The following is a 24,476-nucleotide window of genomic DNA, read 5'->3' as shown; positions in this document are numbered from 1 at the left end:
AAGTAAAAATGCGTAGAATTTAAAACATTGATTAAAAATAAATCACATTAAAACATTGATTAAAAATAAATCACAATTAGAGACTCACATTTAAATCACAATTAGAGACTCACACAATGCATACATAAAAGAACATGACACAGATAGTTCGTAAAAATCCAAAAATACAAGAAAAACATCGGGATTCGTAAGAAAAACATATCAATTCAAACGGGCATTCTACTACTACTATTGTTCCCACTTATTCTCTACCACACTGAGCGTCTTACCCTTTATGACATCGAGATTCGTAAGGAAAACATATCAACTCAAACTGGCGTTCTAACTGCTACTATTGTTCCCACTTATTCTCTACAACACTGAGCGTCTTACTCTTTCTGCGCGCTCAACCGCTGTCTTAAATAGACCCACATCCCTCTCTTCTCCAAAAACGGCCTCAAAACTACGTTGGTCAGCTGTCTTTTGCCGCCTGACTCATTTGTACTTGTCAGCGACAAGAGTAGCATACGGAACTGCAACCAAACGCGCTTTCTCTCTTTTTAATATATTATTATTTATTTCTTTTTAACCACGGGGGATTCCATTTAGTTCATCAATAGTATGAATAATCTTCTTTCTCGTCCTTTCTTGAGTTCTAAGTTTTTTTCTTTTAAAAATTGTGAAATTTAGAGCGAGTATTATTGTGGGCTCATTGACGTTTCCAACATATAGTGAGTATTATGAAGTCTTTAAATATCTTATTGAATGAAAACTCGAAGCCAAGGTATCAGATTTTGAACTTTCAAGAGTATTTGCAAATGAAAGTTATACTCTTCCTCGAAGAAAACATCAAAAACGTTGTCAATCTAAGGTTCGAAGGCTCCATACAAGATTGTTCTTGTTCTTGTTCTTGTTCTTGCAAAGCATCAACTTTGTAACAAAGGCTCAACATGAGTGATGGGGTGTCACAACTCAACGTTTGATCGATCATACTTACTTTGACCAATTACTCTATATTCAGATCGATATATTATATATATATAATTGCGTTACAAATTTTTTATATTGTGGAGCATAATAATCGAAAATGATAGAGTAAAAGAGTGTGTTGTGGTACATATTTAGCCTATATCAATAAATCCATCACATTGACAGATGAATCGGATATCCCTTTCTTTTCATGCTCTGTCCTTCAACTTGCTAACCTAAAAAAAATTATTAAAATAATAATAATAATGAAAAAAAAGCCTCAACTTGCTGACTCAAATAACAAATTAAAAAAATTAATATTTCTTTTTCAAAAAAAAAAACCTCAAACCCGTTAGGAATCACGACTCTCCATCCACTGTGGTATGATATTGTCCACTTTGAACATAAACTCTCATGGCTTTGCTTTAAGCTTCCCAAAACGCCTCACTTATATACTTAACAAATTTATTTTGAATTGAATTATTCCCACGTACCCATACAAATTCTTTTAATATATTTTATTTGTTCCCATGTTTTTTAATTTTTTTTTTATTTTTTAAAATCACCCAACACAAATAGTTCTTATTCAAACGTGGTCTTGATTTTTTTCTCCTTAATCAAACATCACAATAAACTCATTTCAATAATCATTTTAGTTTAATTTTTTTCTTTGGAGTATTTAAAAAAAAAAATCACGATATTTGTATTATTGAAGAAATTGAGGTAACGCTCTAAAAATTATTACTAACATCTGTTGGATGATGGAAGTCTCACATGACTAATTTAAGAAATGGTCATGAGTTTATAAATGAGGAATACTAACTCGGTTTGTGTGAGGCCTTTTGGGGAAGCCAAAGCAAACCCATCAAAGGTTATGCTCAAAGTGAACAATATCATGACATTGTGGAGAGTCGTGTTCGTCTAACAACCTCATGCCATAGTATTCATGCCATAGTATTCAGAAAAGGTGGAGACTGTGACTAAAATTGACCTGAATTAGCGACACTATCGCTTTCCCATTAACTCCATCGCAGCTTTCCCCTACCTACTTTCCCCACCTTTTCTGCCACTCCCTTCATAATCAATATTTTCTTTTTCTTTTTTCTTTTTTCTTCAAATTGTTATATATATATATATCATTTTCTCTCGCTTAATATAGTCAAACCTAATAATGATACGAGCTTATTGCATATGTATTTTAAGAAAATGATTTAGATATTGTCTCGATAAATTATCTAGTTTATGTTATAGATCCCTCTCTATCCTAATAAGGTTTTCATCCCAAGAAATTTGAAACAGCATGATAAGGTAAAACAAAACGTAGTAAAATTTTACAAACGGTCTCGTAATCTTTTATCGATTAGTGTTAGTAAAGAGTGCAGAGTGTTTCCACGTAAATTAAAAATGAAAAAATGTAAATTAATAATTAAAAAAAAGAGTATATATTATGAAATAGGGCCCTAATAAATAAATATCATAAACATGGGTGGTTGAGTGAAGCTGATTGCGTTGAATGTATATTATCTAAAACAACTACAACCATTTATATGTGAAGTTAAATTAATTTTTAAAAATACTCTCAAAATTATTAATACTTTATTTTTAAAATATTATTAAATTTTTTAAAAAACTTTCAAAATACTTTAAAAAAAAATTAATTTTAAAATTTTTTATGTTGACGGAGTGTTTATTACAAATTAATTTTAAAATATTATTAAATTTTTTAAAAAACTTTCAAAATACTTTAAAAAAAATTAAGGAGTGTTTATTACAAATTAATTTTAAAATATTATTAAATTTTTTAAAAAACTTTCAAAATACTTTAAAAAAAATTAATTTTAAAATTTTTTATGTTGACGGAGTGTTTATTACAGGTAATACTTTATTTTTAAAATATTATTAAATTTTTTAAAAAACTTTCAAAATACTTTAAAAAAAATTAATTTTAAAATTTTTTATGTTGACGGAGTGTTTATTACAAATTAATTTTAAAATATTATTAAATTTTTTAAAAAACTTTCAAAATACTTTAAAAAAAATTAAGGAGTGTTTATTACAAATTAATTTTAAAATATTATTAAATTTTTTAAAAAACTTTCAAAATACTTTAAAAAAAATTAATTTTAAAATTTTTTATGTTGACGGAGTGTTTATTACAGGTAAGTTCGGTGAGGTGATTTTGGTGTTTGGTTTGTATATTTAGTATTTTAGTTGGTTGATTGTTATTTGTTTGAACATTTATGAGGTGGGCTTCAAATTTTAATTATATTATCTTCTTAAATAATCTTAATATTTAGTATTTTAGTTGGTTGATTGTTATTTGTTTGAACATTTATGAGGTGGGCTTCAAATTTTAATTATATTATCTTCTTAAATAATCTTAATCTATTTAATGAATTTAGTCGAACATAGAAAGTATCGAATTCTAACCAATTAAAATAGATTGGTCTGAAAGATAGCCAGAGATAGTCAGTTTCCTAAGTTATCATGTTACACGAATGAATTTAGTCGAACATAGAAAGTATCGAATTCTAACCAATTAAAATAGATTGGTCTGAAAGATAGCCAGAGATAGTCAGTTTTCTAAGTTTAGGGCATGACTCTGATACCATGTTACACGAATACGACTCTCCACAATGGTATGATATTATCGACTTTGAACATAAGCTCTCATGGGTTTGCTTTGGGTTTACATACCAATGGAAAGAGTATTATTTGTTTATAAACCCATGATCATTTCCTAAATTAGCCGATGTGGGAGATCATCTAACATAGTAAACATGAAATTGAGAGTCGGTAAACCTGTTGAAACGACATTGAAATTGAAAGATATACTAGATGTAGACGTAAGGGCAAATTTGTAATTTAACCCTTTTGAAAGTTTTTATTTATATACGTGAGTTGGGAGTGTAAAGCTGAAATAAATAGGATTCCCCAAGCGCATGCAGCAGCACCGGAGAAGAAGATGGGTGCGTTTATGTGGTTTGTTTGTGCAATATTTTTAGCCTTGGCCAGCTCCGAAGCGGCTCAAGAACCCATCGCCGCCGCCACGATATTCCCGGCGATACTGACTTTCGGCGACTCCGCCTTGGATGTGGGTAACAACAACAACCGGTTCACCCTGTTCAAGGCCAACTACCATCCTTATGGTCGGGACTTCATGAACCATAAAGCCACCGGCCGGTTTTGTAATGGAAAACTCGTTTCTGATATAACTGGTACGCCCTCTCTCCTAATATTTCTATTTCTTTAAATAATTTATTATAACTTATTTTCTTTTATTATTATTATTATTATTATTACTATATGAAGATTATTATTTTCAAATAAAAAAACCCAAAATTATTGAGTTATATTTTAAATTTTAAAGTTATATTTATGTTTTTACCAATCCCAAATCAAATTGTTTCCGGGGGTAACCGAGAAAAGGCTTAGATTTGGCTAAATGAAGATTATTAGGAAGAGTTCCATGTCTGCTAATCAAAGAGAAAATAATGTTGAATCTCGAATATGAAGAGATTATCGACCATCTCTAATGATATAAAATTGCTAATCATATTATTTTTAAATTCTAAATTAAAATATTATTTTTCGTCATCGTATCTACTACTTATTTCAATTTTTATTTTTATTTATTTTTACTACAATTATTTATTAATAGAAAATTGAAGGAAAAAATATATATTTTTTTCTTAATTATTAAAAAATGTGAAACGGTAACATTCCTAATTAATTTCCTACAGCCGAAAACCTCGGTTTTGAGAGCCACCCACCGGCGTATCTCAGCCCAGAGGCTTCCGGCCGGAATCTTCTAATCGGAGCCTGCTTCGCCTCCGCCGCCGCCGGCTACGATGAGCAAGCTTCAATTTCCAATGTACGTTCTCCTCTTTATTTGAAACCCTAATGTTTCTGAATCGTTGAAAACAGGATCTAATCAATGCGATTTTGATTTCCTTTTCCTTTCTTGTGTTCTTTAGCGTGCGATTACTTTGGCTCAGCAGTTGTCTAATTACAAAGAGTACCAAATCAAGGTGGCTATGGTGGCCGGCCGTGAGAAAGCGGCCGCCATTATTCAAGATGGATTGCACATACTGAGCTGCGGTACCAGCGACTATCTCCAGAATTATTACACAAATTCGGCGGTTCGTAGACGGTTCACTCCCGATCAGTACTCCTCTTTCCTTGTTGCTTCCTTCTCCAAATTCATCAAGGTACAAAATATCTGAAGTTTAAATGTCCATTTAAATAAATTTTTCTGATATAATGTTAACTAACATTAAAAATTACTTATGAAGATACACGTATAGGTATGGATAAAGAATATGATACTCTCAACTGTATTAAAATAATTCTTGTTACATGACCCCCTTAGTAAGAGAGTACATGTTCATTATGTATTAAAATTTCTGAGGAACATGGTATAATTCTAGAATGGAAACTTTATAGACTACACTTATTCATTGTTTGACCTTATAGCAACAATTAAGAATAAAATATGGAACCATGAAATGAATTAATATACCATTTTATGACGTGTCAAATTACGAATGAAAGAAATAGGTATTACGATAGCACTCATAATATTTTTATACAATTTTCCATTATGGCACTTGTGTAGTGTAAAAAGAGAACTGAGAAGTAGTAGACAAGTTGAGCTGGGAAACTTTTTTGGACTGACTCGGAATTTTGAATTGGTTGGGTTGATGATGTGTTCACCTGGGTTTCTAATCCAACTCTCTATTTATGGTTTGAGTGTGGTTTATTAATAACTAAAATCTCATGAAACTCAAATATCAATCATTCACCAGTCAAGTTCATAACAATCTTAAAAGTAGGATAGCCTTGGGTTTAGTTGTGTACCCTCCTTTCAGGTTCTCCGCTAAAAATGTTCCAACAGAATTTTTGATTTTTAAAAAAAATTTATCCCAAACCTAAATCGAAAACAGTCTAATCCAACTTAAGCCTTACAGTTTGAACTGTTCGAGAAATGGTTAAAATTCTCTATGAGGAAAGAATAAGATAGTAATAAGCATTCATTTCTCACAGGACCACGTTTGGGGCAGCAGGAAATTCATGGCTAAGGCTGCGGCCAAGTATTTATTATTGTTTCTCTTCTTTGAGCTCAGCTCATAAATTTACATTGATTTTCCTGTCTGATTGGTTGGATAGGGAGAAAATGAAAACAGCTACCTAAAGAACGTTAAAAAAATAAAGAGATTTAACTGATCATTAATTTGAAATGAAGATCCAGCTAAATAACACTGTTCATATTCAACCATAGAATAGTGATATGATACAGTACAGAAAGTAAGTAATGATTTTGAAACATGTTTAAGCATATCTTAAAAATTTTATTCTATAGGATACTTTATGATAAAAACTTTATTATAATAATATATTTCACCTCATTAAAAGCATGGAAGAAGAATCTTTTTGGAGTCACATTTTCCCCCTCCCTTTGATAGTTCATTTCATTTATGACTTAACAGAAATTGACAGCTCTCCAAACAAGTATGGAACTCTCTGGTTTTTTGAACTGTATAGTCGCTATTTGATGATGAATTCATGTCCACATGCCAGCCAGCCTATGATATTGTTTGATGCTGTGTGGTTTTGTTGTTACTCTATTTCTGACGTCTGCTGTAAATTTTGAAGTCAAAAGGATGTTTTAAACAAATATTGTTTCTATCTTGGTCCATTTTACTTGTTTTTTTTTAAGCAGATTAGCTTTATAAAAGTCATGAATATCGAAGTGTTTATGCATCTCTAAGTGTTCCTAATAACATTGGATGGAGGATTTGTGGCTTTGATGAAGGATTTACATGGGCTAGGAGCAAGGAAAATTGGGGTCACCTCAATGCCTCCATTAGGTTGTTTTCCTGCTGTACTCACTCTGTTTGGTTACCAACAACAAAAGGGTTGTGTCCGAACAATCAACAATCATGTCCTAGTTTTCAATAGGAAGCTCAATTCTACTGCTGCAACTCTTCGCAAGCAGCTTCCTGATCTCAAACTCGTAGTCTTTGACGTTTTCAATCCTTTGTACGATGCTATTATGTCTCCGTCGAGCTATGGTACTTCACGGACATTAGAATAATTTTCAAACATTCGGGTGCTAATTCAAAGTAATGATGCTGTGTTCTTTGTTTTTCGTTCAAGGATTTGATGAAGTGAGAAGAGGCTGCTGTGGCACTGGGGCGGTGGAGACGGCCTCGGTTTTGTGCAATCCAAAATCTCATGTAACATGTTCTAATGCGACCAAATATGTGTTCTGGGACAGTGTTCATCCATCTCAGGCTGCCAACCAGATACTTGCTGATGCTATGCTTGTCCAAGGCTATGCTCTCGTCTGACCATCACCGTATGAACTGTTTTAGTTTCACTGTTTTTCCAAATGTTTCTGGATTATCTCCATTTGTACTAGTTATTGTGTAGTAATCATGGGACAGCTGATAAAGATTTGATATGCATTTGATTGTATTCAGTACCAAAACATTGGATCAACTTGATGCAAGAACAAGGGCTGATAGAATTAAGTATTCCTTGAGATTCATTGAACAGGAAATCCATAATGACATATTATCTGTCAGGCTTGATAAGATTAATTTTGTTAGGTTTGATCTCATACAAGTAACATCACAACATTCAGTTATTTATGTTACAAAGTTTCCATATGAACAGTATGGTATTACATTAGCAGGTTTTATGAACAGTATGGTATATTAGCACTAACTACTGAACCCCTCAAGAAAATACTGTGTAGGAACAGGTGATGACTCCATTGAAAGCTAGACAAGCTTTCCGATGTTTAAATTGAACACATGGGTGCAACCTTCCGGCGAGATTGGTTCTTATCTCCCCTGCTGTTTTTCAACACTTCAGCATATTTCAACAACTCGGACTTCTCAGACTTGTCGGACTTGTCGGTTGATTCTGTTTCCTGACTTGAAGATCTATACAACGAATTGCTCGATCGGTCGCTGCCTGAAACAAATCTCTTGTTAATGTAGCCAACATCGCTGTTCCTTCTAAGGGAATCCTCAGTTTTTACGTCGTCTTCCTTTTGGCTATTCAACCTGTGAAAATCCATTGAACGTCTTGATGAATTCTGAGATGGAGTTGTATATCCAGTACCATGTCCATCGGCCCGAGTAGCATTGGTCCCAGTAGAATGACTTGAACTGTAACGTGGAGAATCAACATCTCCTACAGCTGCTGCAGATTTTTCTGCTAACAAAGCCGAGCTCTGTTGATTACTTTTTCCCCTCAACAGACTCCTGAGTTTACTCATGAATTTGATTTTGTTTGAACTTGGTTTGGCTGTTAACCGAGAATCAACAGCTGAATAATCCAAATCTCCAGGATCGGTATGAGAGGAAGCTTGCGAGGATGACCACTGATCTGAGTCAAAATCCGTAAGATTAATGCTCTTCCCTTCAATTCCTTCTGTATTTGCGTATTCGAGTATGAGCTTCTTCGCTTTATGCTCGGATTTGGGACTTAATGTTTTGCTTAGGTCTCTTGCCGCTGTTTTCCCTGCTGCAGGCTGAAAATTCCGCAGTTCATATCTTAAGCAAGCATTAATCCAACGGAGATAGACTAGCTCTTCAACATCTGCACAACGGTGAGCTTGAAGCTGCTCGATTTCCTTCGTCAACGTCTCGTTTTCTTGTGCGAAACGGTCCCTTTCTTCTTTAAGTGATTCTTTCTGCATAAATTAGATGGGCATTGCATTAAATTTTTCGTCACCATACAATTGTATAATGGTAAAAGAGCTATAGTAGCAATAAGAACATACTTCTTGGTCTTCCAAGATAGAATTTGCAAGGAACTGAGTAGCATCTAGTCTCCGACCGAGATCAGAATTTTCTTTTTGCAATCTCGAATTCGCCTTCTTTAGCTCCTCGATCTCTTTCTCCAAATCTTCAATATTTTGCAGCTTGATTTGGGCATTTTTAGTGCTTTCATTTATCTTACATTCTTGGTCAAGCAGCTTAGTAACTCTTTGCTGAAGATTTACGATCTGTTCCCTGTTCTGTTCTGCTTCATGTCTAAGTTTTTTCTTGAGAAACTTAATTGTTGTTCTTGCAGCCTCGAGGTCGGATGCTGATTTTGCTTGGTCGGAAACTTGTGATTCTAATCGTCGATTATCCGCCTGAAGGGACTCAATCTTCAGAGTGAAAAGTTTAGCCTCCATATTGTTAATCTTCAGCCTATTTTGGAGCTCCATGACAGCAGTTTCTTGCTCTTTCAGACCATAATACTCAAGTAGCTGAACCTCAAGATTTCTCTCCCTTTCTCGAAGCATTTTCACCTTGCTTTTCAGGTGTTTGATCTCATGTTCGTATCCATCCGACTCGACCCTTTTATAAGCTTTCGGAGTTTCGATCCCCAACCTCAGTGCTCCAGCATTTTTCTTAGGAGAAAACCCAGCATTTGCTGCAGAAAGATCAAATTGCTTGACAAGTTCCTGAAACTCTGGGAGAAGCAACCCTTCTTCATCTACAATGTGATCATTTCCAGTGGAGAAACCAGCATTTGAATCATCACCATTGGCTTTCTGAATACACATTTCTTCCTGAGAAAGATATCAAACACATAACATGAAGCCAGCTTATGCATATAATCACAGACCAACATACTGAAACAAATCATCCCCTATGTCAATGGGTTTCGGGTTCATAACACAAAATTTGGTTTCTGAACTTCTTGAACATTCTAAGTTGTTCATATTACCAAAATTCAGCAAACTCACATAGGCATCAGCTGCAAGAATAATAGCATTAGAGGATGCTGCTGCTGTAGCTACCTTCATTGTTTGATCATCAAGTTTATGGCCTCTTCCTGTTCCCAACTCAACTTTATTATTACCCCATTCATCTGCTAAAAGCAAGTGAAATATATGATTCAAGAATATATTGATGAAGCATAAGAGATTGAATGGAAGAACCTGAAGAACTGGAGGAGGGAGGAGCCAGAGAAGGTCTTTTGTTCCTGATTCTAAAGCGGGAATACATAAAACTAGCAAAAGAGATAGCCAGAACAACACCAAATTTGAACAACACAGGCTTCATTAAATCCGTCTTCTCCTCCATCATTGAATATGAAGAACGCTTGATTTAATATGAACTTGATGAACTGAATGACCAGAATATATCATAGGTCGTCGTCTTCATCATCCTCCATCTGTATAAAACAAAAGAATGAATGAATACATCGGAAAATCCGCCGAAACCCATTTCAGATTCAGAAGAATCAGGCGAAATCAGTGGGGAGCTTACTTTGATTTTGTAACAGAAAAGCATTTGGGAACGCAAGAAATCAGTGGGGGAGTTATGCTTCGATGCTTGCCTGATCGCTACGGTATGTGTTTGTTATTGGGTGCTTTTTGGTTCGTGTCATAGGCTGATTAAACACGAAATCCCAGCGTAGAAAATTCCAATACAGAATCCCTTTTTGCTTCCTTTATTCGTTTTCGTCGTCGTGGTCGTCGTCTTTAATGGTTATGTGATGGCGTGATGTTAACTTGAAGAAGGGTCTAACCCAGAAGGATTTGGTTGATGGAACAGGGGAAGAACAGGGGAAGAACAGGGAAGAACAGGGGAAGAACAGGGAAGAACAGGGGAAGAAAGGGATCTTAATGGATTCCTATTTGAGCAGTTGAATGAAAGGGGGGAATATGAGGAAGGAGATGGATTTTTTTTAGAGGGAAGTGCTTAATTTAGATGGGTTTTGTTTTTGGGATTTTTTTTTTATCCATCTTTTTCTGTAATCTTCAAATTCCCTAATTTTCCCTCCTTTTTCTGTTTGTTCTTCATTTTCTCCCTTTTTTTTGGCAATAACAACAAATTTCCTCTCTATTTTCATTGGAAGGCTGTTATTAGATAAACATTCTTATTTTAGGATCTTGGTATCTAAATAATTGAAATATGTTCTTATTAATTTACATTAATATCGATAAATTTTTTTTGCATATGGAATGAGTTCTTACCTTACCTACAAATATGAGATTTAAAGTTATAATATTTTGATCGATAATATATATCAAGAATAAATAGGGTAAACTATAACTAAATATTTGTTTAATTAAAAATTAAATTTATAAATATTGGGCTTTTCTTTCTTTTCTTCTTATTATTATTTTTTCCTATGTGTTTAAAAAAAATTAAAAAGAACAAATTTTAAATTTTATTTTTACTCTTTAAGTTTTGTTTACGAATGCAACTGTATCGGATAAGAAAAAGAAAATATAAATTTCAAAATAAATTAAATTATGAAAAAAGAAAACTTAATTTTTAAAAATAAAAAATAAAAAAGTCGAGGAAAAAAGAGAAGTTAACATTTGAATATCATTCCAAATACAAGTTGAGTACCACACAGCTTTATCATTGAGTAACGGGTTCGAATCAAAGTCGAGTCGACTAACCACTTGAACGCGTATGATTGAGTATCCCAACCCAAAAAACTGGTGGAGGTAACCACTTGAACCTTTATAATTGAGCATTTTGAATCAAAGACTTTTGATTGTCCCAAAAAAGACAATCTCTCTCTCAGAATAACCAAAAAACAAATATAGCGTATTTACCTTGATAGAGAAAAACAAAAAATGACTTTTACTCAGATTTACGTGTAGATATGATATGTGGAAATCACTACGAGGGGAATAAGATTCGGATTACCTTGTTGATCGAATATGCCAAGGCAAGAATATTGTTTGAGATTCGAATCACTTCACAAGCAAGATCGATCATGTCTAGCTTGAATGATTCTTGTTGATCAAATATCTCAAGGCAAGAACACTTGATTGAGATTCGAATCACTCCACAAGCAAGATTGATTATATCGAGCTTGAATGATTCTACATGCAACCTAAACTACATAGAATTGGAAAGAAACTTAACCATTGGTTAAAGAATTGGTTAAAGAAAAGCACAAATGCTTCTTTTACTATATTTTTCAAGTCTGCTTACAAATACAACATACATGACTTTATATAGCCTCAAAATCAAACTAAAGGCATTACCAGAGTTGTAACATTCATATTTAATGGCCATAATTAACGCGGTGTAATTATAACTAAAGTAAATAAAAAGTCTTAAATACATGAATGGAATACAATAACTCTAAATTATTCTAAATTGTAATCTACCCAAAATTTATATCACGAAACTTTATCCTTCTTCAATGTGGCATGAATTGAAATTTCTTTTGATAATTTCAACAATATTTTCTTCACATCTTCATTGAAGCATATTGTATGATTGATGTCTCTTGGTTCATATCAAAATAGATGTAGCAAATTTATGTGAACATAGTTGTCTCAATTTGTTACTATAAGTTATATCTTGGATCTTCATTTTCTTTTATCAACTTATATCTCAAATCTTCTTTTTCTTTTATTATAATTTCGTTTCTAGAAAAGCACAATAAGTTATAAGAAGATCTACCCTGTAATTATTTAGCTTTGAGTTAGAAATTAAACGTCAAGAATTTTATATTAGTTCTTAAGAAATTATGTCATGATTAGTAGCTATTAAAAAAATTAAATAAATAAGAATCTACTAAATTTGGTGTAAGGGTAATTGTAAACATGAAATAATATTCACACATGATGATTATATGATAATGATGATGCATGATAACATAATGACGTAAGACATATGATGACGAAATGACTTAATATGATGATATTCCATATTAAGATGATGTGCATGTATTTACCACGATGATGTTAATGATGAACGTGTGAAAGTAAATAAATGCATGTCACCTAGGGTAATGTGTGAATAATGTATAGGGTTGTGTCACAATGATTCAAAGATGAAAATTATAGGGATCTCTTGCATATTGTGTGTTCATATACATTGGGTTACTTTCTCATTTATGATGATGAGAACGGAGACGTACACTATGATGATGATCGTCATCATGCCTCACATTATACTTGGGGTTTTGTTATCCTCTAAACGTCCAACTATGAACAAGTAGCCCGACTATAATTGGTCGAGAGGGTGCAAACCGCAAGGAGACTAACACTCACACGTGTGGATCGTGTGTAGGGAAGTACTACGCATCCAAAACAAATTTATTCAAAATTGAACACAACCCTAAAACCCAAAGTTAGCATTAAGTCTCGTCCTATCCTGAAATCCAACCTTAACATTAACTCTAAAACTCGTCCTTACCATTATCGTTGGTTAGCCAATGGACTCGAGGTACTGTTTGAGCTTAGATTAAGTCGACTTAATATGGCCCAAACAAGTTGACTCATCTTCAAAATGATGATCTATATCGAATTTAGTGAATAAATAATGGACTGAGCCAGTCAGCTTGGCTAATTAAGGATAATCTAGAGTGCTCACCATTACACTTTGTTGAGGATAAGGAGTCTCACATGGGCTAATTAAGGATACGATCATGGATTTATAAGTAAGGAAATAAACCGTATCTCCAATAGTATGAAGCATTGTGGGAAAATCAAAAGTAAAGTCATGAGAGCTTATGCTTAAAGTAGACAATATCATACGGTTATAGAGGTATGTGATTCCTAACATGGTATTAGAGTCATGCCCTTAACTTAGTCGTGTCAATACAATCCTTAAGTGTCGAACAAAGAAGTTGCTAACCTCAAAAGTGGACAATATCATACCATTGTGAAGGTCCGTGGTTCCTACCATCACAAGTTGAACCTAGGCCACTATTTCGAGAGTGCCAGTTACCACAATCAACAATGTGATTGTGTCCAAAAGAAAGTCATTGGAGACGATGTCTAATTTAAGTGGAGGAGAATTTTTGAAAGGGTTACCAAATTACAGTTGAAAGGGTTACCAAATTTGAAAAGTTAAAGATATTTTTGAAATAAAATATTAATAATTTTGATTTTTTTTTTTTTTTTTTTTTTTTTTTTTTTTTTTTTTTTTTTTTTTTGAAAGTTTAAAAGATATATATATGAAACTTTTGAAAATTATAAAATAAATTATACTTTTAAATGTAAAATTTTTTATTTTAGCTTCCATATTAGTGTTGTGATGTGATTGGAGTTTGATCCAACTTAAATGTGAGGGTTCAAGCTTAGTTATAGCTTGGTCTACCATCAAAGGTTCAAATTGGATTCAAAACCAATGATTCCATACAACCCTAAAAACACCTCTCACTCACTAATTCTAAAAAGGTGAAGGTCCTACCTGACTAGAACCCACGTCGCTCACATGTCTTATAATTGAGTAATCCTAAAACGGATGAAGGTCATACCACAAGTAGAACCCAGTTCACTGAATTCAAAGTCTACTACACCGTAGAACCACATACCTTTAATATTGAAATTGAAATACACTTTACATCACACCTTTAAGATAAAAGGTGAAGGGTTCTATTAAGAGTCGAACCCAGGTCGCCACTACACTATAGTACCACATACATTTATCATTGAATAACTTTAAAAGGTGGAGGGATCCAGGTCGCCACTAAACCATAGAACTAGACACAACCACTATACCATATAGGTCCTACCAAAAGTCAAACCCGTTGGATGCTAGATTCAAAGTCCAGAGTGCTAACAACTAAACCATAGAACCACAAATATTTAACTCTAAAAGGTGAAGGGTCCGGGAGAACCCTAGTGCTAACCACTACTACACCATAGAGCCACAAATGTTTAACTCTAAAAGGTGAAGGGGTCCAGGAGAGTGGAACCCCAGTTCGCCACTAAACCATAGAACTAGACACAACCACTATACCATATAGGTCCTACCAAAAGTCAAACCCGTTGGATGCTAGATTCAAAGTCCAGAGTGCTAACAACTAAACCATAGAACCACAAATATTTAACTCTAAAAGGTGAAGGGTCCGGGAGAACCCTAGTGCTAACCACTACTACACCATAGAGCCACAAATGTTTAACTCTAAAAGGTGAAGGGGTCCAGGAGAGTGGAACCCCAGTTTTGCCACCACACATTTATGGGGCAAAATCTTCTAACCAATATACTACCATAGAAGAGGTCCTATTGGGAGTTGAACCCTAGTCGTTGGATTCAAAGTCTAAAGTGCTAACCACTACACCATAGAACTACAAATATTTATCGTTGAGTAACTCTAAAAGGTGAATAGTCCTATCGGAGAGTTGATACTAAGTCCAAGGGGACTCAAACCCAAGTCACTCTATTCAAAATCCAAAGAACCACTCTACCATAGAACCACACACATTTATCATTGAGTAACTCTAGAAAAGGTAAAGGTCCTACCAAGAATTAAACCCAAGTGCGCACTACACCATAGAACTACACACATTTGTCATTGAGTAACTCTAAAAGGTGAAGGTCCTACCGAGAGTGATTCAAAGTCCAGAGTGCTAACAACTATACCATAGAACCCTCCCGAGTGCTAACAACTATACCATAGAACCACACGCCTTTATCATTGAGTAACTCTAAAAGGTGAAAGTCCTAGAGTCGAACCTAGACCGTTGGATTCAAAGTCTAGAGTGCTAACCAAAAGGTGATAGTCCAACCGAATTCGAACCCAGGTCGCTGGATTGAAAGTCTATGTCCTAAGGAAATATTCACCCACGAGCATTTCAATTTTTATTGGATTTATAAATTTGGGTCGATCAGATAAAAGACTAGATAAAAAAAAGAAAAGGCAAAACAAAATAAAGATTTATTATAACTTAATAATAAAAAGAAAAAAATAACAAAATGAGATTCAACACGATAGAACCACACACCTGTATCATTGAGTAACTCTAAAAGATGAAGGTCTTAGAGTTGAACCACGGGATTCAAAGTTGAAAGTACTTATCACTCCACACCACTACTCTAAAGGTGAAAGTCCTACTAAGAGTCAAACCCAAGTCGCTGGATTCAAAGTCGAACCATACACCTTTATCATTGGTGAAATGTGATACCAACGAAAATGATGTTTTTTTAACTTTTACATAAGGTTTAAGGGTCTTTTTGAAGTTTTTTAAAAAAGAATTAAAGAGTATTAATGAAAGTTTTGAAAGTTTCAAGTGTATTCTTTAAACAGGAAAATAATTAAGAAAAAAAGTTGTTATGATCTATGTCTCGGATTTGAAATTTGGATTCGACACCTGATGATATGACATGATCACACTATCTATGAGAATCTCAATAGTTCTATCATTCAAGGGTAAGGAACAATTATCTTCAATTCGAATGGTAGGCTGTATCTCACCTGTATGGAAGTCGAAATCGCTAATAATCGATGGTCAGCCATTCGGTGGAGAATTCAAATTTTGTTAAGTATGAGTTCATCTACGTAATCGACAACTATGAGATCCCACCTTGGTTGGAGAGGGAACGAAACCCTCCTTATAAGGGTGTAGAAACCTCTCTAGTAGACATGTTTTAAAATTTTGAGGAGAAGTCTAGAAGAGAAAGTCCAAGGAGGACCATATTTACTAGCTGTGGGCTTGGTCTGTTACAAATGGCATCAAAGCCAGACATCGGGCAGTGTGCCAGTGAGAACGTTGGACCCCAAGGGGTGGATTCCGAGATCCCACATCCCTTGGAGAAGGGAATGAAGTACTCTTTACAAGGGTGTGGAAGCCTCTTAAACACATTTGAAAACGAAGCTTAGAAGAAAAAACTCAAAAAAGACAATATCCACTAACGATGGACTTACCGAACTTATAAACCCACACAGTTGACCTTTAAACATTTATTCTTATTCAATGGAAAACCAGGCCAAGTCCAAGTCAACTGCTAAAACATAATGATGCAGATGTTTGGGTAGATATTCTCTGTCCACTGTCTATATTCAAATAGATGGCCAAGTCCAAAGTCAACTGCTAAAACATAAGCAAACCATTTAGATTGATGTGCAACAATATACCTTCAGTTTATGCTGACAACCAATCAGAGTTCATATCTGCACCAAATCTGAGAGAAACTCCTAAGACAGATGATGAACACAAGAACAAGATGCTTACTGGTTTCTCTAGCTCTTGTACTAGCTGTTCAAGCTCAAGATCAATCAGGTAAATCCTGTTCTTCATATCACTACAAAATCTGCATAAACATTCTTTAAACTCTCTTTGGCTCATATAATCTCTCAGGTTTTATAAGCTTGGATTGTGGATTACCAGCAAACTCAAGATACAAAGAATCAAAGACAAACATAAACTACATGTCAGATGCAGCTTACATAAACAGTGGTGAAAGCCAGAGCATAAACTCAACATTCAAAAGCTTTTTTGATAGACAACTACAGTCCCTTAGAAGCTTTCCTCAAGGCATCAGGAACTGCTACAATATTAGCAATATTATCAGTGAAAGGAAGTACTTGATTCGAGCAAGCTTCTTGTATGGAAATTATGATGGGTTGAGTAGCTTACCAATCTTTGAACTCTACTTTGGAGATAGCTTGTGGGTTAAAGTGGAGAATTTGTTTGAATATGTTGAGACCTACAAAGAAATTATACATATTCCATCAGCAAATAGAGTGCAAATCTGTTTGATTAATACAGGAAATGGAACACCTTTCATCTCTGCTTTGGAGTTTAGACCTTTACCTCATGAATCTTACCCAATTCAGTTTGGATCCTTCTTGAATTTTGTTCGTTTGGACATGGGGTCAGTAACGAATGTATCATACAGGTGAGTTCTTATTGATTCATCAACTTTGCTAGCTATTGTGCATCGATTGGAGAGAGGAACGAGTGCTAGCGAGGATGCTGGGTTCTGAATGGGGTGGATTGTTAGATCCCACATCAATTGGAGAGATGAACGAGTGTCAGTGAGAACGCTGGGCCCAAAAGAGGGTGGATTGTGAGATCCCACATCGGTTGGAGAGGAGAACGAAACATTGTTTATAAGGGTGTGGAAACCTCTCTCTAGCAGACGCGTTTTAAAAACCTTGAGAGGAGGCCCAGAAGGAAAAACTCAAAGAGGAGGTTGAGCCTTGAAAGGAGGGTGGATTGTGAGATCCCATATCGGTTGGAGAGGGGAACGAATCATTCTTTATAAGAGTGTGGAAACCTCTCCTTAGTAAACGCGTTTTAAAAACTTTGAGGTGAGCCTGAAAGGGAAAACCCAAAGAGGATATATCTACTAGTGGTGGGCTTGGGCAACCTCTCCCTATCAGATGCGTTTTAAAAACCCTCCCCTCAAGGTAAAGCTCAAAGAAGACAATATGTGCTAGCGGTGGGCTTGGACTGTTACAAACGGTATCAGAGTCAGGTTCCAGGCGATGTGCCAATGAGGAAGCTGAGCCTCAAAGGGGGGTGGATTGTGAGATCTCACATCGATTGGGGAGGAGAACGAAACATTCTTTATGAGGGTGTGGAAACCTCTCCGTAGTAGATGCGGTTTAAAAACCTTGAGGGTAAGCCCAAAAGGGAAAGCTCAAAGAGTACAATATCAGCTAACGGTGAGCTTGGGCTGTTACAAATGGTATCAGAGTCAGGTTTTGGGCAATGTGCCAGCAAGGAGGCTAAGCCTTGAAGGGGGTAGATTGTGAGATCCTACATCGGTTGCGGAGGAAAACGAACATTCTTTATAAGGGGTGGAAGCATTTTAAAAAGTTTGAGGGAAAGCTCAAAGAGAAATATCTGCTAGCGGTGGGCTTAGGCTATTACATTTCTTCTTTTAGAGTCTGTGCCATCGTTTCAGGTACCCTTACGATGTTTTCGATCGAATTTGGAGTCCTTTCAATGGCCAGAACTTCAGACAATTAAATACCTCTCATACTATAGATGCCAAGGACCACACCCTGCATCATCCAGCAGCCATTGTCATGGGAACTGCCATAACCCCAAAGAATGCAACTCAATCTATTGAACTTTGGTGGGAATCAGATGATGAAAATACTCAGTATTATATATATCTTCACTTTGCTGAGTTAGTAGAGCTTCAACCTAAACAATTCAGAGGCTTCAACATCAGTCATAATGGGGAATATTGGGGTGGACCTATTGTTCCTGATTACTTGTATACAAGCAGCATTTATAGCACTAAACCATTGGGATTCCCTCAAAAGCAACACAAATTTTCATTCTTTCGAACTGAGAATTCAACACTTCCTCCAATCATCAATGGATTAGAAGTTTATTACCAAATTCAAGTCTCAGAATTAGAATCAGATCAAGGAGATGGTACGTTGATTTAACTTTCTGGGGTACTGAAATTTGAACTTGTTTGATGATTTCATGAATGGGTTGTACTGAATATAGTGGATGCAATGAGGAAAATAAAGTCAATTTATGGAGTGATGAAAGATTGGGAAGGAGATCCATGTATCCCCAGAGCATATCCTTGGAGTGGTGTAGGTTGTACCAATGAGTCAATCCCAAGAATCACATCACTGTGAGTAGCATGCTTTGTTTACAAAGTTACCTTATCGTTTAAGTTTGCTATCCAACAGAACATGTTGAGATGAATGAACTGATATCAATCTTGCAGGAACTTGTCATCAAGTGGTTTGACAGGTGACATATCTCCTGATATCTCTGATCTAACAGCCTTAGAAACTCTGTAAGTATCTCTCGTTTAAATGATAACTAAACTGGAATCTTCATTGTTTATGAGATCCCACAACGGTTGGGGAGGAGACTGAAGCATTCTTTATAAGGGTGTGGAAACCTCTCCCTAGTAAATGCGTTTTAAAAACCTTGAGGGGAAGCCAAAAGAGGAAAATATATGCTAGCAGTGGGCTTCAGACATTACAAATGGTATAAGAACTAGACACCAAGCGATGTAGCAACGAGGAGGCTGAGCCCCAAAGGGGGTGGACAGTCTTGTGACAGTGAGGACACTAGGCCCCGAAGGGGGTGGATTGTGAGATCCCACATCAGTTGGAGAGGAGAACGAAGCATTTTTTATAAGGGTGTGGAAATCTCTCCCTAGCAAACGCATTTTAAAATCCTTACGGGGAAGCCCAAAAAAGAAAGCCCAAAAAAAACAATATCTACTAGCAGTAGGCTTGGGATGTTACAAATAATATCAGAGCCAGACACCAAGCGATGTGGCAGCGAGGAGGTTGAGCTCCAAAGGGGGATAGACATGAGGCAGTGTAACAGCGAGGACGTTGAGCCCTAAAGGGGGGTGGATTGTGAGATCTCACATCGGTTGGGAAGGAGAACAAAGCATTCTTTATATAAGCATGTGGAAACCTATCCCTAGCAGACGCTTTTTAAAAACCTTAAAGGGGAAGATCGAGATGAAAAACTCAAAAAGGACAATATCTACTTGCAATAGGTTTCGGCCGTTACATTATAATCTTAAAACCAATTACAACAAATTGAGTTTGAATCTCAGGGACTTGTCAAACAACAGTTTAACAGGAGAACTGCCAGATGCTCTATCAAAACTGTCAAACCTCAAAGTTCTGTAAGTTACTTCAGCTGAAAAAAAGTCAAAGAACCAAGCAGTTTGTCGGATGATTGAAATTCTTTTGTCTATTCCCAGAAACTTGGAGAACAACAATCTCTCATGTCCACTTCCACCTGAACTCATAAGAAGATTCAATGATAGCTCACTATCATTACGGTCTCTTTCTTGGAACATCATAACTTACAAATAATTTTCAATTCAAAACCGTAAGTCTAACATGTCAGCTTATGAAAATCTAATCATGACAGCATGAAAGGTAATCCAAATCTAGAAGCAAATTCTTTAGTTCAATGCACTGGAAAGCAGGAAGAGGAGAAACATAAGGAGAAGAACAAGTTCATCATTCCAGTAGTAGCATCGGTCGGAGGCGTGCTTGCCATTGCCGCCATTGCAGGGGCTGTCTTTTGTATAGCTAGAACTAAAAGGAAAGAACAAGATAAAGAGGTCTTGGAGGTTGGTAGCAGTTCATTGGAAACTAGAAGGCAGCAGTTTACTTATTCTGAAGTTGTGAAAATGACCAACAATTTTGAGAAGATTCTTGGTAGAGGTAGCTTTGGAGCGGTTTACAATGGGTTGGTTGATGATATTCAAGTGGCTGTGAAGATGGTAGCTCCATCAGCAATACAAGGCAACGATCAATTTAAAGCAGAGGAGTGTACTATTTGGATATTCTCATAAAAAAGTTAGCTCACAGTTGTTTATAAGACTAAAAAGATGCTACTTTTTCATGCAGGTTACCACACTTCTTAGTGTTCACCACAGGAACTTGACAAGCCTTGTAGGGTACTTGAACGAAGGAACTCACCTTGGCCTCGTTTATGAGTATATGGCCAACGGGAGCTTAGGACAGTGCCTTTCTGGTAAGCTTCCTGCATTTACCAAAGATTTGAAACAAGTTGTATTGAAAATCTTAGATCCATTTCAGTTTAAAAGAATGAAAATTTGAGGTTTTCTACTTGCTTTTCATTGAATATGCAGAGATGGGTTCAGGAGTCATGAGTTGGGAAGATAGACTACGAATAGCTATGGATGCAGCTGAAGGTGTGATCAGTTTTCATTCAAACATCTTCACAAACGGTGTAATAGATCAAGCTCACCGCTAGCAGATATTGTCCGTTTTGGCTCGTTATGTATTGCTGTAAGCCTCACGATTTTAAAACGTGTCTGCTAGGGAGAGGTTTTCACACCTTTATAAGAAATGTTTTGTTCCTTTCTCCAACCAATGTGGGATCTCACAATCCATTCTCCTTGGGAGCCCAGCGTCCTTGCTGGCATACCATTCAGTGTCTGGCTCTGATACCATTTGTAATAGCTCAAGCTCACCGCTAATAGATATTGTCCGCTTTGGCTCGTTACGTATGACCGTAAGCCTCATGGTTTTTAGACGCGTTTTAAAAACCTTGAGGGGAAGCCTGGAAGGGAGAGCCTAAAAAGAACAATATCTGCTAGCGGTGGGCCTGGACTATTACAAATGGTATCAGAGCTAGACACCGAGCATTACTTCCGCTGGGCCCCCAAGGGGGGTGGATTGTGAGATCCCACATTGCTTGGAGAGGGAAACGTAGCATTACTTATAAGGGTGTGGAAACCTCTCTTTAGTAGACGCGTTTTAAAAACCTTGACGAGAAGCCCAAAAGGAAAGCTCAAAAAAGACAATATGCTAGCGGTGGTTACACATGGTCTACTAACCATTTGTTTCTGTCATCTAATAAATGAAAAACCTGCAGGGCTTGAGTATCTACACTATGGTTGTAAGCCTCCATTAGTCCATGGAAATATGAAACCAACAAACATCTTGTTAACCGAAAATTTTCGAGCTAAGCTTTCCGACTTCGGTATCTCTAAGAGCTACCCAACCGATGATAAGACCGGTTATCTCGACCCGGAGTAAGTACTAACTTCAAACATTTTTCTCTTAAAAGAACAATGTATAGAGATAAATTTTGAACAAACTTCATGGATTGACTCTCAGGTCTAGAACATCAAACAGGCTAAGTCCAAAAAGTGATGTGTATAGCTTTGGTCTTACTTTGTTGGAGATGGTGAGCTGCAAACCAGTGATATCAAAATCTCAAGGCCAGGATTCAGTTCATATAGTTAAATGGGTTGGTTCCATGGCTGCACAAGGTGATATCATGAACATAGTAGATCCAAGATTAAATGGAGAGTATAGTATAAACTCTGTCCGGAAAGCAGTGGAAGTAGCAATGGCTTGTGTATCAGTGAATGCCGGGAGAAGGCCAACCATGAGTCAAGTGGTGAAAGAACTGAAAAGTTGCTTGGCTGCAGAAATGAGTCAAACACCGGATAGCCACCCTCCTTATTCAACTGACTCCATTGAAATGACATCCATCTTTATGGTGTTGCCCCCTCGACCCGGTCCCGTGGCGAGGTGAATTTCGTTGGAACGTCGTCTTCCTCCTCCTCCTCCTCCTCCTCCTCCCTGTTCCTTTGGTCTTGGATTTCCCCTTCCGGAATTTATCAAAGTTGTTGGATTTGATCATTAGGCTGTTGAAACCTTCAATGTACAAATTTTGCTTTCAACTTGAACACTAACCACTCTTCGTCCACTTTGAGCATAAGTATGATATGGTCCCAGACTCTCTCTACAATAGTATGATATTGTCCACTTTGAACATAAACTCTCGTGACTTTACTTTTGGTTTCCCCAAAAAACGTCATACCAATAGAGATAGTATTTCTAACGAGCAGTGTGGTAACCCTTTTAAACAAAATTAGATACACAGTTCATGAATTTCTTCGTAAGTAAGGAATACATCTCCATTTGGTACGAGGCCTTTATACTTAAAAGTGAATAATATTATATCATTGTAGAAGCCCTTATAACTCAGTGGTAGAGCATCAATCTTGTATACTAAAGGTCTGTAGTTCAATCCTACCTAGAGTCAAAAACATTTTGTGGAATTTCTAGTGTATTCATAAGTATATCATAAATTTTAAAAAGTGGTTGATCTCGTCGGTATGAGACCTTTATATTCAAAGTGGATAATATGATACCATTGTAGAAGCCCTTATAGCTCAGTGGTAGAGCGTCAGTCTTGTAAACTAAAGGTCTGTAGTTCAATCCTGCGTATTCGTAAGTATATCATAAATTTTATAAAGTGGTTGATCATGAGTTTATAATGAAGGAATACATCTTCGTTGATATGAGGCTTTTATATTCCAAGTGGATAATATGATACCATTGCAGAAGCCCTTATAGCTCAGTGGTAGAGCGTCAGTCTTGTAAACTGAAGGTCCGTAGTTCAATCCTGCGTGGGGGCAAAAAAAAAACATTTTTGTGAAATGGTATAGTCATGTCTTAACTTAGTTATGTCAATAAAATCTTCAAATGTTGGGAGAGGGAGTCCCAAGGGTTTATAAGTATAGAATCTCTATTGGTATGAGGCCCGAGGCCCACATCCCCTAATTAAGGGGTTGATAGAGGGAGTCCCAAGGGTTTATAAGTATAGAATCTCTATTGGTATGAGGCCCGAGGCCCACATCCCCTAATTAAGGGGTTGATCCTAGATTTATAAGTAAGGCCCTAATTAAGGCTTTATAAATAAGGAATACTAGGGTTTATAAGTAATATCTCGGAATACTATCGAGACTTGATATATATGTTCCTACAAGGTACCTTTTATCGAATAGGTTAAGTGTGAAAAGTGACGTTTATAGCTTTTGGGTCAGCCAACCCATCAAATCAATAAGTTAAACACAAATATCGTTCATCTCCTTTTCCCTGTCAAATCAATAAGTTAAACACAAACATCGTTCATCTCCTTTTCTAACTAAAAGAGAGCTCAATTGATAAAGACATATGTCATCGATCAAAAAGTTAAGAATTCAAGTCACTCGTACACGTTGAACTTGAACAAGAAAGCGTAAATAACTCATTACCGACTTGAATCCATTGGCTACAACACCTTAGATTTGAAAAATAAATTTGGCAGATACATATGCATCCAGAAAGAATGACCTCCAAATCTTCTTTTCCGGGGGGGGGAACAAAACAACCTACCCCGTATGAACCACCGCAAGACAAACCAATAAGAAATCAACACGTGTCCTTTGACAAAGACTTTTTCCTCAACAACACCCTATGTGATGTCTCCATTGGTTAGACAAAGTCAACTGTCGGAAAGCCTACAAAATAACAGTCCAATTAAATGGCCC

At 36.1% G+C, this 24,476-nt stretch overlaps 3 protein-coding genes, 1 long non-coding RNA gene and 1 other non-coding gene across 9 annotated transcripts; 3 read left to right on the top strand and 2 right to left on the bottom strand.

The window, feature by feature from the left end:
* The first annotated feature begins 3,861 nt into the window (after nt 1-3,861).
* LOC147787501 (GDSL esterase/lipase APG-like) lies at nt 3,862-7,452 on the top strand. Its single transcript, XM_087119158.1, has 5 exons — nt 3,862-4,166; nt 4,692-4,822; nt 4,926-5,159; nt 6,764-7,022; nt 7,108-7,452. Exons 1-5 carry the CDS (start codon nt 3,914-3,916, stop codon nt 7,299-7,301), a joined length of 1,071 nt encoding a protein of 356 aa, XP_086975284.1. The 5' UTR covers nt 3,862-3,913; the 3' UTR covers nt 7,302-7,452.
* A 20-nt stretch (nt 7,453-7,472) lies between these two features.
* AR791 (actin binding protein family) lies at nt 7,473-10,524 on the bottom strand. 5 transcript variants are annotated; one of them, XM_087119156.1, is made up of 5 exons: nt 10,230-10,524; nt 9,899-10,134; nt 9,758-9,828; nt 8,747-9,526; nt 7,473-8,656 (listed from the first exon to the last, which is right to left on the bottom strand). In XM_087119156.1, the coding sequence occupies exons 2-5, from the start codon at nt 10,044-10,046 to the stop codon at nt 7,757-7,759; spliced, it is 1,899 nt and encodes a 632-aa protein (XP_086975282.1). In that variant the 5' UTR covers nt 10,047-10,134; nt 10,230-10,524; the 3' UTR covers nt 7,473-7,756. The 5 variants fall into 5 exon arrangements, with proteins under 5 accessions (XP_086975282.1, XP_086975283.1, XP_023514513.2 ...); XM_087119157.1 differs by having other exon boundaries at nt 9,758-9,792; nt 10,230-10,523; XM_023658745.2 differs by having other exon boundaries at nt 9,704-9,828; nt 10,230-10,522.
* Nucleotides 10,525-16,824: 6,300 nt separating this feature from the next.
* LOC111778768 (putative leucine-rich repeat receptor-like protein kinase At2g19210) lies at nt 16,825-22,798 on the top strand. Its single transcript, XM_087118977.1, has 12 exons — nt 16,825-16,945; nt 17,024-17,564; nt 18,579-19,060; nt 19,139-19,271; nt 19,368-19,439; nt 20,223-20,294; nt 20,373-20,453; nt 20,546-20,950; nt 21,012-21,157; nt 21,276-21,338; nt 22,025-22,184; nt 22,270-22,798. Exons 1-12 carry the CDS (start codon nt 16,870-16,872, stop codon nt 22,691-22,693), a joined length of 2,655 nt encoding a protein of 884 aa, XP_086975103.1. The 5' UTR covers nt 16,825-16,869; the 3' UTR covers nt 22,694-22,798.
* Nucleotides 17,089-18,245, bottom strand: LOC147787500 (uncharacterized). Its single transcript, XR_015413245.1, has 3 exons — nt 17,480-18,245; nt 17,303-17,372; nt 17,089-17,210 (listed from the first exon to the last, which is right to left on the bottom strand). It is a non-coding gene; the product is annotated as an uncharacterized LOC147787500 (long non-coding RNA).
* Nucleotides 22,799-23,510: 712 nt separating the features above from the next.
* Nucleotides 23,511-23,582, top strand: TRNAT-UGU (transfer RNA threonine (anticodon UGU)). The gene has a single exon. It is a non-coding gene; the product is annotated as a tRNA-Thr (tRNA).
* The last annotated feature ends 894 nt before the right edge of the window (nt 23,583-24,476 follow it).

The sequence above is a fragment of the Cucurbita pepo genome, chromosome 17 (assembly GCF_057944985.1).
Source record: "Cucurbita pepo subsp. pepo isolate OVF chromosome 17, ASM5794498v1, whole genome shotgun sequence".
Taxonomy (NCBI): Eukaryota; Viridiplantae; Streptophyta; class Magnoliopsida; order Cucurbitales; family Cucurbitaceae; genus Cucurbita; species Cucurbita pepo.
The sequence above is the reverse complement of the archived record's forward strand: the minus strand, read 5'-3'. Positions and strand labels throughout refer to the sequence as shown.